This window comes from Thalassophryne amazonica, chromosome 16, assembly GCF_902500255.1.
Source record: "Thalassophryne amazonica chromosome 16, fThaAma1.1, whole genome shotgun sequence".
NCBI lineage: Eukaryota > Metazoa > Chordata > Actinopteri > Batrachoidiformes > Batrachoididae > Thalassophryne > Thalassophryne amazonica.
This window is the reverse complement of record NC_047118.1, coordinates 40,462,335-40,475,285: the sequence shown is the minus strand read 5'-3', so window position 1 is coordinate 40,475,285 and position 12,951 is coordinate 40,462,335. Positions and strand designations below refer to the sequence as shown.

At 44.7% G+C, this 12,951-nt stretch overlaps 1 protein-coding gene across 2 annotated transcripts in view; it reads right to left on the bottom strand.

The window, feature by feature from the left end:
* LOC117527409 (casein kinase I) overlaps positions 1–3,935 on the bottom strand; it is a 42,678-nt gene extending 38,743 nt beyond the window's left edge. The window contains exon 1 of one of the 2 annotated variants that reach the window (XM_034189740.1): positions 3,446–3,935. In XM_034189740.1, coding sequence (XP_034045631.1) covers positions 3,446–3,521 — 76 coding nt within the window. In that variant the 5' untranslated portion in view covers positions 3,522–3,935. The remainder of the gene's footprint in view (positions 1–3,445) is intronic. The other variant, XM_034189741.1, reaches the window with a different exon arrangement.
* Positions 3,936–12,951: the final 9,016 nt, after the last annotated feature.

Genomic DNA, 12,951 nt, shown 5'->3' with positions numbered 1-12,951 from the left:
TAAATCCATTTAAATGTCAGTTCTGCCTCCATCTTCATGACACACTGTAAGCTACACCAGTTTAACTGCCCAAAAATCATGGAAAAAGTAACAAGAATAACCCAAATTACTTACCCGGAGAAGGAATTGTTGTCTCCCTTCTTCCTCTGGTTGTGGCTTTGTCAACATGCACAGGCTTGCGGTATGTTCCAGCCGTTTCTTGACAAGATCTATGAGCGTCAGTGTGCGCTGGCCACTGAGTTGCCCACTGTTAAAATGGCAACCATGCCTCCTTGCTGGCAAATGTCTCAGTGCAAGTGCAGACTCTAAGACTCATATACAGCTCTATGGTACTTTCCCAGTTAGGCCCACCAGTAGCCCGATAACCAGCACAGCTATGAATTGGGCCGGATACTGGCCTCCATTTTGGAGTGAGATTTCCCACTCCTATAAGACCAATAGGAGAGCAGTGCTGGCCTTCTCTCTCCTAAACAACCAATAGGAGAGCAGCGCTCACGCCACATCAACGTGAGGCTGATGCATGGGCTGATGTCAGCGTCTCGGCCGCCAACCAATCACAGGCTAGGAGAGAGAGGCCAGTATCTGGCCCAATGGAGGGCCGGTTGTCAGGCTAGCCCACCAGAATACCCTCTAAAGTCAGAATTAGGGCTGAAATGATTAGTCGATTAACTCAAATAATTTGATTACAAAAAATGTTTGAGGCAAATTCTGTGCTTCGAAGCTTCATTTAACATTGTAGTATATATGTCAGGCCTGTGTGTGGCGCTGTAACATCCCCTGAAAAAAACAAAAAAAAACAAGACTAGAGAATGCACGTATGCCGTGTAAACACTAACCAATTTAGCTCCCAAAGCTACCGCTTTTCAACGTGACACAGAGGAAAATAAAGCCTTTTAAGAGAAAGTCGGTCCATGCTGATCATCTGAAATAACTCCCTGAGCATTTAAAGTGAAGCAGTGTGTTCGTCTATTTTTAAAAAACACAATGTCCGCTCTACGTGGAGAGTGACTATTTGCTCGGCGGCTTTCTGCTGCCCCTCTCTGTGAGGGACTCAACACTCACCTCAGACCGGTCGAGTCACAGCTCCATCCGGCCACACTGACAAACAGTAAGTCCACTCTTTCATCTGTGTTTTGCTCAGACTCGCACAGTGTTTCGCTTTATAATTTTCGCTTTTTTGAGCAACACACAACTCTTCACAAACACTGTAACTTAAAAAACAAAACAAAAGACCCCCCCCCCAAAAAAGGTTAAATTTTACAAGTTGGGGAAAAAAAAAAAAAAAAAAAAAAAAAAAAAAACAGGAAGCCACACATCCCATCACCATTTCAGAAAAATGCCAAGACTTTGGAGCAGCAACACTGTGCCATTGTTTAGAGAGAGACCTGGACCATTGATGTTGTTTAAAAACGCAAAAGTACGTTTTATCCGATTACTCAATTAATCGCCAGAATAATCAATAGAATACTCGATTACTAAAATGATCGATAGCTGCAGCCCTAGTCAGAATTCCAACTCGATCAAACTCCACATATTCACGATCCAACATGGCTGACCCTACCAGCAACAGTTATAAAAGATGTAGTTTTTAAATGTTTTTAACACTTCTGTCTTACTTGTGTCCAATTTCATAATTTGTACAAACAGTACTGTCCTACTGCTGTCTACACGTTGCTGTGGTATTGTTTATCAACTGATGCTGCGAATATACACAAATCATGTCACTAATGCTAGCAAAAACAGTCTACACTGTGCTACAAACAAAGGAGTAAAATAAAACACTAATGTAACTTCTTTGATGAATCAAATATTTTTGTAGCATTCTACACTACAAAATATTGGAGGTGTCCACCTTATTTCCCAACTTGCAGTGCTGTGTCAAAAATGGAACGAAGTGGTTCCAGTTGTGGCAGCCGTAAATCTAAATCTTGGAGCTACTGCTACGGCAACCAGTGTAATAGATGTTCTGTGACTCAGTGTCTATTGCTAGCTCCTTGTTAGTATACTGGGAAGTATCCCTGCCTGTCATGCAGGAGACAGAGGTTTGATTCGCCGACGGAAGACTTTGTTTTTTAAACTCCTTTCATATCAGCCAACATTTCTTGTTTCAATTGTCCTTTGGGTTCATGTATCTCTGCAAGATTCTGGTTATTTGGGCTATTCAGGCTGAAGTTAAGGAGAGGGTTAGGATTTCACATTACTGCCATAAATAATATCCTACCAACCCATAGTTACAGTTACTGTAACGATATCCACAGCCAAAATGGAATGCATTTAACTCAGTTGTAACATTATTTGTAGTTGCGACCTACACATTTGGAGGTAAATGGAACGCCACATTAGTTAAATCAGCAGCAAGGCATCAATCAATATTGCAGAAACCTGGTGTTCTGAGGAACCATCCTTTTTTTGTCAAAACATCCTACCGTATGCTGAGTTTATAGACATCTGTCAAGTGGCATACAGTAGTTATAAATTCGGTCATTTATCTGCTGTTTCGAATGACATAAAACCAGCAAAACTGGAATGCAGAACAGTATTGGTGACACAAATGCATGGGGTCCACAAAAACTAACAGAAGTAAGAAGGAATTAATAATTAAACAACAAATATTTTATTGTGATTACTAGATAGGAATGATCAAGAATCATTAACAACAAACTTATTTGACTCTTCCAAACAATATAAATTTAATACACTTGTTTACTGAATTGTTGTTCAGCCAAAGGAAACCTTAAGATGTTACCTACTTAGGACTGTTGGAAATCGTAATATCAGTTTTGTTCATTTTTGTTTACACATGCAACACTCCAATACCGTTCAATTCACAACCACGAAACAGAATATTTTTTAAATGTGAGAATCTGGAATGTGAGAATGTTCCCTTTTCTGTTTTATTAGTATCTTAAGCTATGATTAAAGGAGTTTTCAATCAGCTAATCAGTTATTTTGATCAGCCCTCACAAAATTCTGAGTCTCTGGAAAGCTCTTGAAGCAACCATTTTAATGAGACACTAAAGTAGATGTTCTCTGTGATTAGTCTATACTTTTTGCTGAAAATGAAAGGGTTGGGACCAGATGAGATGTTCAGCATATATATATTTTTCGAGAAAGAAAAAAGGGATGGCTTACATAATGGCACTTAGCAAATGGTGCTAAAGGATTGAGCTACATATCAGCAAACATTTTGCTGTCATAAACGAAGATATAAACGGATTCTCAAGTTGAGCATATTTCACATATCGAAGTTTGAAAGATTATAAGGAAACAGACGTCTTTTTAAACTAGCTGTTGTAGATTAGCTCTGGTACTATATAGCTCATAATGCTAACACCAGACATTGTACAGCTGATCGACGATCAGCTTGTTGGGGAACGTCCAAGAGGCAAGTTCTTGGAGTTTCTCTATCAGACTGAAGCCAAAACAAACATTTTCTTAAACTTACCAAGGTAGATGTCTCCAAACGATCCACTGCCAATTTTTCTGCCCAGTCTGTATCGATTTCCTACTCTCAACTCCATAATAGAGAATCTGAGGCTGACTAGCAAGCAGGCTCGCTAGCTTGAAACTACAAAACAAAAACAAAAAAAAAACACCCTCAGACTTAGAGCTTAAACCGATTTCAAGCAAAAATAAAAATAGCGAGCACAGAAAGTCTCGTTAAGCAATGAATCGAGTCTGCTCTGAGGTCTTCGGATGGGGGCACCTCTTACAATCTTTCGCCACTTTTTTTAAAATACTCCAAACATCACAATACACTAATACAATACTTGTTAAAAAGATTTAAGTGTGTACTTTGTGCTCTTGTTATTTCTTTAATAAGTAAGCTTCGATTTCCTACGGATGAAGATGGATTTTGAAGATCCAAAATATAATCTCAGCTGAGTCCTGTCGCTGGCTCTCTGTGTCTGCTGCCGCTTGGAGTATTGAAGCTATGTTTCGTTCCGGATCGTCGAAACGTGTTTCGAGACGGCGCAGCAGTTTCCGGTGAAGCTCCGGTTCGACACTTGCATTACTTGTGGGCGTTGTAATGTTGTGTCTGTCCGGAACATACGGAAGCATAATGCTGTCGATAAACTAAACTAAACTACTTTTTTAAAGATCACGACTCATGTTATAGATATCTCAATTTTGTTTATAACTAAATGTAGTCTATACATTCTGACTAGTATGAACTATGTATCTGTGCTCATTTCTATGGATAATAGTAAAATATGCGGTTCTGTTCTGAAACTGTTCCAAGAACAAACAAATACGAGATTTCTTTTTATTTGTTTTTATATTAACTTACCTCATAAAATATATTTTTACTATACAACTTATCACATTCGCCCTATTGACGTATCCTATAATCCCTTGCGTGCCAGAGAGTCACTGCAGTCAAACAATATAGAGAATCAACATGATGACAGTTGTAAATTAATATTATACTACAAAAATGTATTTTTTATGCTTTTCGTCATGTTAATAAGAGACTGCTGCATGATACCCTGAAAACTTGCTAAAACAATTATAACAAATAATCCGTGTCTGTTACGTTTCATCCATCCATCCATCCATTTTCTTCCGCTTTATCCAGAGTCAGGTCGCGGGGGCAGCAGCTCAAGCAAAGTCGCCCAGACCTCCCGATCCACACACACCTCCCCCAGCTCCTCCGGGGGAACTCCAAGGCGTTCCCAAGCCAGCTGAGAGATGTAGTCCCTCCAGTGTGTCCTAGGTCTTCCCCGGGGCCTCCTCCCAGTGGGACGTGCCCAGAACACCTCTCCAGTGAGGCGTCCAGGGGGCATCCAGAAAAGATGCTCGAGCCACCTCAACTGACTCCTTTCGACGTGGAGGAGCAATGGCTCGACTCCGAGCTCCTCCCGAGTGACCGAGCTCGAAGCTCGGTGTTACGTTTCATCTGTGTGGAATTTAATAAACGCAAACCGAATTTCAGACATATTATATATATTAGTCTTGAACAAAGAGGACAAACAGCGTTGTAAAGAACAATAATCAAGACGTTAAAGAGCAAACTTCCCTTTCCCCCAGAACGACATGATCAGGAAGCGAGCGTAGCTCACAGCAGCTCCCATTGAAAACAATGGAGAGACAGCCTGTGATTCACATAAAATAAATACAATAACAACGTCTATAAACCCAGAGAATATATTCACGAGAGTTTTAGGCACAATCTAAAAATAGTTTTATGTTGCGATGTTAATGGTGTTGTCTGTGTGCAGCGGTTAAAGTGCAGCGTGATCAGAGCGTCTCAATGCAGTTCTCATTGAGATCTCACAGCGCGGCAACATCTCCGAGGTTTTGCGGGATTTGAAACGTCAATAGGGCGAATAGCAACACAAAGACAGTTACCTATATCACTGAGTAATAAAATAATTTTAAAAGCCTGATTAAATAAAGACCAATTTTCTTCATTTGCAGACCACCTAATAAACATCTTAAATAAATTATAAATTTTTAAAGCTGTGAAGTTGTTATACAATTTCAATTTAATTCAATTTATTTAATTTATGTAGCACCAAATCACAACAAAGCTGCCTCAAGGCGCTTCACACAAGTAAGGTCTAACCTTACCAACCCCTCGAGCAAGCATACAGGCAACAGTAGTAAGGAAAAACTCCCTCTAATGATTTGAGAAAGAAACCTCAAGCAGACCAGACTCAGGGGTGACCCTCTGCTTGGGCGATGCTACCGACACACTTCATACATTTTACTTATGTAAAAGGCACATGTATAACAAGCCGTGAATTAAGTTGGATACTAAAGAAAGCAAAAAGGATTTGTATTGAGTCACAAGACAGAGGGACTGAGTTCGAAATAATGTGCAGCAGGCTAGGGTGATAAAGGATCCAGATGGAAATGTGCTGATAAGCAAAGAGAGTGTGTTGAGAAAGTCAAGGAAGTACTTTGAGGAACTGTTAAATAAAGAAAATGAGAAGGAGAGATGAATGGATGATGTGATGTGCTACATATCAATAAGGATGACATATGGACAGCTGTGAAGATGCTGAAGAGATGAAAGGTAGTTGGTTAAGATGATACCTGAAAACTCAAGGAAAAGTTTACTACCAATTTTTAAGAAAAAGGGTGCTGTGCCAAAAAAAAAAAAAAAGGGTGCTGTGTGCCAGGGGGCTTTGTGCTCCCTGTAGGGTCTCCCAAGGGAAACAGGTCCTAGGTGACGGGTCAGACTAAGGGCAGCTCAGAACCTCCATGACCAGTGAAAGATCAAGGACCGAGACGTCGCCCGGTATGGCGGAGCCGGGGTCCCACCCTGGAGCCAGGCCTGGGGTTGGGGCTCGTGCACGAGCGCCTGGTGGTCAGGCCTTAGCCCATGGGGCCCGGCCGGGCTCAGCCCGAAGGAGCAATGTGGGTTCACCCCCTGTGGGTTCACCACCTGCAGAGGGGGCCATGGGGGTCGGGTGCAGAGAGGATTGGGTGGCGATCGAGGGCGGGTGGCCCAGCTGCCCGGTCCATGCTCACAGCCCATGGCTGTTGGGACGTGGAATGTCCCCTCGCTGGGGGGCAAGGAGCCTGAGCTTGTGCGGGAGATTGAGGGATACCGACTAGAGATAGTTGGGCTCACCTCCACGCACAGCATGGGCCCTGGTACCCAACTCCTGGAGAGGGGCTGGACGCTTCATTTTTTTGGCGTTGCCCACGGGGAGAGGCAGAGAGCTGGGGTTGCATTGCTTATTGCTCCCCAGCTCAGTCGCCATGTGTTGGAGTTCACTCCGGTGAACGAGAGGGTCGTGTCCCTACGCCTTCAGGTTGGGGACAGGTCTCTCACCGTTGTCTCAGCCTACGGGCCAAGCAGCAGTGCAGAGTACCCAACCTTCCTGGAGTCTCTGGGAGGGGTACTAGATAGTGCTCCGACTGGGGACTCCATTGTTCTCCTGGGGGATTTTAACGCCCACGTGGGCGGCGACAGTGAGACCTGGAGGGGTGTGATCGGGAAGCACGGCCTCCCCGATCTGAACCTGAGTGGTGTTCAGTTGTTGGACTTCTGTGCTAGTCACAGTTTGTCCATCACGAACACCATGTTCGAGCACAAGGGTGTCCATAAGTGTACGTGGCACCAGGACACCCTGAGCCGGAGGTCGATGATCGACTTTGTAGTCGTATCATCTGACCTTCGGCCACGTGTCTCGGACACTCGAGTAAAGAGGGGCAGAGCTGTTGACCGATCACCACCTGGTGGTGAGTTGGATCCGCTGGGAGGGGAGGAAGCCGGTCAGACCTGGCAGGTCCAAACGTATCATGAGGGTCTGCTGGGAATGACTGGCGGAACCCTCTGTCAGGGAGGTCTTCAACTCCCACCTCCGGGAGAGCTTCTCCCAGATCCCGGGGGAGGTTGGAGACATGGAGTCCGAGTGGACCATGTTCTCCACCTCTGTTGATGCGGCTGCTTGGAGCTGTGGTCGCAAGGTCTCTGGTGCCTGTCGCGGCGGTAATCCCTGAACCCGGTGGTGGACACCGGAAGTAAGGGATGCCGTCAAGCTGAAGAAGGAGTCCTACTTATCTTTGTTGGTAGGCAGGACCCCAGAGGCAGCTGACAGGTACCGGCAGGCCAAGCATGCCGCAGCCCGTGCAGTCGCAGAGGCAAAAACTCGGGTCTGGGAGGAGTTCGGGGAGGCTATGGAGGAGGACTATCGGTCGGCCTCAAAGAGATTCTGGCAAACCGTCCGACACCTCAGGAGGCGGAAGCAGCTTTCCACCAGCACTGTTTACGGTGCAAGTGGGGAGCTGTTGACCCTGACTGGGGATGTTGTTGGGCGGTGGAAGGAGTACTTCGAGGATCTCCTCAATCCCATCGTCACGTCTTCCGAAGAGGAAGCAGAGACTGGGGACCCAGAGGCGGACTCATCCATCACCCAGGCAGAAGTCACCGAGGTGGTTAGAAAGCTCCTCTGTGGCAAGGCTCCTGGGGTGGTGGTGGAAATCCATCCTGAGTACCTTAAGCCTCTGGATGTTGTGGGACTGTCTTGCCTCTGCAACATCGCGTGGCGATCGGGGACAGTGCCTCTGGATTGGCAGACTGGGGTGGTGGTCCCTCTGTTTAAGAAGGGGGACCGGAGGGTTGTGTTCCAACTATAGGGGGATCACACTCCTCAGCCTCCCCGGTAAGGTCTATTCCAGAGTACTGGAGTGGAGAATTCGACCAATGGTTGAACCTCGGATTCAGGAGGAGCAGTGTGGTTTTCGTCCTGGTTGCAGCACACTGGACCAGCTCTACACGCTCCATCCATCGGGTGCTCGAAGGTTCATGGGAGTTCGCCCAACCAGTCCACATGTGTTTTGTGGATCTGGAGAAGGCGTTCGACCGTGTCCCTCGGGGCACCCTGTGGGGAGTGCTCTGGGAGTACGGGGTCCGGGGTCCTTTGCTAAGGGCTATCCGGTCCCTGTACGACCGCAGCAGGAGCTTGGTTCGCATTGCCGGTAGTAAGTCAAACCTGTTTCCAGTGCATGTTGGCCTCTGCCAGGGCTGCCCTTTGTCACCGGTTCTGTTCATTATTTTTATGGACAGAATTTCTAGGCGCAGCCTGGGTGTAGAGGGGGTCTGGTTTGGGAACCACAGAATCTCGTCTCTGCTGTTTGCGGACAATGTGGTTCTGTTGGCTTCATCAATCAGGACCTTCAGCGTGCACTGGGGCGGTTTGCAGCCGAGTGTGAGGCGTCTGGGATGAAAATCAGCACCTCCAAATCCGAGGCCATGGTTCTCAACCGGAAAAAGGTGCTTTGCCCTCTTCAGGTCAGTGGAGTGTCCTTGCCTTAAGTGGAGGAGTTTAAGTATCTCGGGGTCTTGTTCACGAGTGAGGGACGGATGGAGCGTGAGATCGATAGACGGATCGGTGCAGCATCTGCAGTGATGCGGTCGCTGTATCGGACCGTCGTGGTGAAGAGAGAGCTGAGTAGGGGGGAAATGCTCTCGATTTACCGATCGATCTACGTTCTGATCCTCACCTATGGTCATGAGATTTGGCTCATGACCGAAAGAACGAGATCGCGGGTACAAGCGGCCGAGATGAGTTTCCTCCGCAGGGTGGCTGGGCGCTCCCTTAGAGATAGGGTGAGGAGCTCGGTCACTTGGGAGGAGCTCAGAGTCGAGCCGCTGCTCCTCCACGTCGAAACGAATCAGTTGAGGTGGCTCGGGCATCTTTTCCGGATGCCCCATGGACGCCTCGCTGGAGAGGTGTTCCGGGCATGTCCCATTGGGAGGAGGCCCCAGGGAAGACCCAGGACACGCTGGAAGGATTACATCTCTCGGCTGGCTTGGGAACGCCTTGGGGTTCCCCCGGAGGAGCTGGGGGAGGTGTGTGTGGATCGGGAGGTCTGGGCGGCTTTGCTTGAGCTGCTGCCCCCGCGACCCGACTCCGGATAAAGCGGAACAAAATGGATGGATGGATGGGTGCTGTGCCAGAGAATTAAAGCTGATCAGTCACAGCATGAAGTTTTATGAAAGAGTAATGGAAATAGACTGAGAGGTCAGGTGATGATCCTTGAAGAGCAATATGTCTCCTACACAGCAAATTCACCAGTGTAAAACTAACACTGACAGTATTAAATAAACACTGCCGGTGTACATATGGCCCTACTCTGGCCAGAGTGGGACCATATGTACGCTGTCAGTGTTAATTTAACACTGGTAATTTTACTGTGTACCAGGAAAGAGCACTGCAGATGTCATATTGTCTTTGAATGAATGAATTAATTTATTTCTTTTATTTATTTATCTTTGAAAGTGTTGATGGAGAAGTATAGAGAAGGCCAGAAGTAGCTGTATTGTATGTTTGTGGATTTAGAGAAGCTTATCAGAGGGTGCTGATAGAGAAGTTATAGTATTGTATGAGGAAGTTGGTAGTATGTGAACGTGGCACAGAATATGTATGCGGACAGTGTCTTAGTGATTAGGGTTGTGATTAGAACAACAAATGGGTTGAAGATGGAGGCAGAGTTGCATCTGAAATGTTGATGCACAGGTTGACAGACAAGATCAGACAGGAGTCTACGTTGACTATGATATTTAAGGATTTGCATTGTGATCTGTAATGAGAGGTAACAAGTTGAGGCAAACCTGAGGAAGTATAGAGTAAGGTTCTAGAGAGGAGGGGAATGAAAGTCAGTGACACAAGATGGTGTACATGTGCATGAAAGAGAAGAAACGCAGTAGAATGGTATGGTTGCAACAAGCAGATGTGGTGAAGGTGGATGAAGAGAATGCAGGGAGGGTGGAGTTATTGGAGGACTGTGACAGGTGTGATATATGACAGAAACATATCTACCAGAGTGAAAGGGAAGATTTACAAGATGGTAGTGAGCCCAGCTATGTTGTATGCCTTAGAGGTCGTAGCACTAATAAAAAAGAAAAGAGACGCAGCTGGAGGTGGCAGATCTGAAGATACTGCAATTTTCCTTGGAAATAGTGAAAATGGACAAGATTACGGAGGGGCAGTGGAGGTATGACCATTTAAACCAAAGTGAGAGAAGCCAGACTGACTTGGTTTGGGGCTGTGCAGAGGAGGAATACAATGTATATCAGGAGAAGGATGCTGAGGATGAAGCCATCAGGAAGCAGGAGAAGAGGAAAGGCAAAGTGGAGGTTTATGAATGTGGTGTAGAGGTGGGCGATACTGGGAATTTTGGTATTGATCCGATACCAAGTAAACACAGGCCCAGTATCACCGATATCGTTACCGATACTTTTTCATATTTAAGCTTCATAGATCCAAAGGATCCAAAAGACCTAGGATAGAATTTCGCCAAACATTGTACGTGACAACAAAATATTGTATTAACACAATCAACATTTTTGTTTAAAAAATATCACTCAACACAACTTAAAACAAAATCTCCTGAGGTAGAGGGCTGACTCGAGAAGAGCGCTGAGTGGGTGGGCCAGGCTGAGCCTACCTGCATGGCTGTTGGCTGGCGCCGCTGAGCCACGTGATGGCGCAACAACAAAAGACCAGAGGGGGGAGGGTGCGCTGCTCTGTGTTGTGTGACACAGTGCAGAGTTGCTCTTACAGACAGAGAGTAGACTTTGATGAATCTGCATGCGCAGCAGTCAGTGCGGAGAGAAAAAAAGCTTGAGTATCGATCTTTTTACACGAGGATCGCTCGATATCAATACCAGCATTGGTATCGATATTATCGATATTAGGATCGATCCGCCCACCTCTAATGTGGTGGTTGGTGTGACAGAAGAAGATTCAGGAGACAGGGTGAGATGGAGATGGATGATCTGATGTGGTGTCCCGTAATGGGAGTAATGATTATGCTATCATTCTAACGTCACTGTAAATATAAGCAATGAGTCAGCATTTGGCTGTACTTCACAGTGCAAGTGATTATTTAGATCAGGATTAAACAAAATTTACATTTAAACAGATGAAATTGGTGGCTCTTTCTACACTGGTGTTAACAACAAGCAGGATCTAAGCCTGTAACCTGGAAACCAGGTAGTCAGAATAAAGCTGTCCTAGTCTAACAAAGAGTCAAATCCACTCCTTTATTAAAACGGGAGTTCATGTGCTCCTGCTGTAAATCCTTTTACCCAGCAGAGGTGATACGAGAACAACTGAAGCAGAGCTTCAAGCATGAACTAGTTTCAACACATTTTGTTTGGAAAGCTTCATTGCTTCAACAAGGCTTCATTTACTCATCACTCACTATAACTTTGTGATGCTGGATAGAGCGATGTCACTTCCTTACGGCAGATTAGGGGTAGGGCGTCACCACCGAGCTGCCAACGAACCTTTGTCTGTAAACACACACACACACAGTCTAGATGGAAGTATTCTGTTCGTGTCTGTGTGGTTTTATTTTTTTCACGGGTTCGGGTTTTTGCACAAAAATACTTAATAACAATCTAGTTTGTGGCCGAAGTTAATTTTATTTGTGAAATCTAGTACTGTAAAGTAAAACATAACCCATATTCATCAGTTTAACAAACCAGGAGCAATGTTTGCTTTTACCCATATATCCAAACCAACACATTTTGGACCAAGCCAATGATCACAACTGACTGATGCTTTTGTCTTGTAACAGTTATTTTGCAGCAGCAGCAGCAGCAGCAGCAGCAGCAACAACAACAACAACAACAACAATAATAATAATAACAATAACACAATGTGAAAATGCTTTACAATATCAAAATAATAGGCCATTAACACAAAATTAACCACAAAGATCAAAGCAAACAAAAGAACAGAGAGAAGCCTAAATACCAAAAACCCACTTAATTTAAATATATTTAATTGATTGTTTCTATGTAATATGGAGTTGCGTCAGAAGGACATCCAGCGTAAAACAAGAGAGCAGCCGAGGGGACTTTTACTTGTTTTACAGATCAGCGCTGCAGGCCGTCAGCCGCCATCTTTGTACTCCTCCTGTTTTCACGCTTTTGTTTCTCAGCTGGGAAGCTCTCTTCATAATAAAAGTCTGTGGTTTTAACATAACAACTATAGACTGGTGCGTTTGTACAACTGTTCTCTGTCCCACCGCTCATGGATAATCACTAAATTCATTTTTAAATCGTAAAATAGGTAAATAAACAAATAAATAAAGAAAGAAAGAAATGCGGGTAATAACAGCAAAAGCTGTATGTTTTCCCTGAAATGATAGCATATTTATAGCCTTTTCAAAACAAGTGTAGTACTGCTTATGTATTTGTGATATAAACTCATAATACTGTGATTTGGACATGTTTTAATGAATTAATTAATGGTTGCTACAATTTACAAGATAATTAGTGCTAATACTACAAGCATTTTGTTGTTTACTTATTGATTGTGATAATATAGACTTAGTGCATGATAAAAGGACATTTCAGAAGCCACCCCCCCCAAAAATACAATGTGCTTTTATTTTGAAATCTTACCTGGATGTATTTGTAATGCAAACATTCCGGATGCCAACCGCCAATAAATACAAGAAGAAGAAGAAGATGGCTGT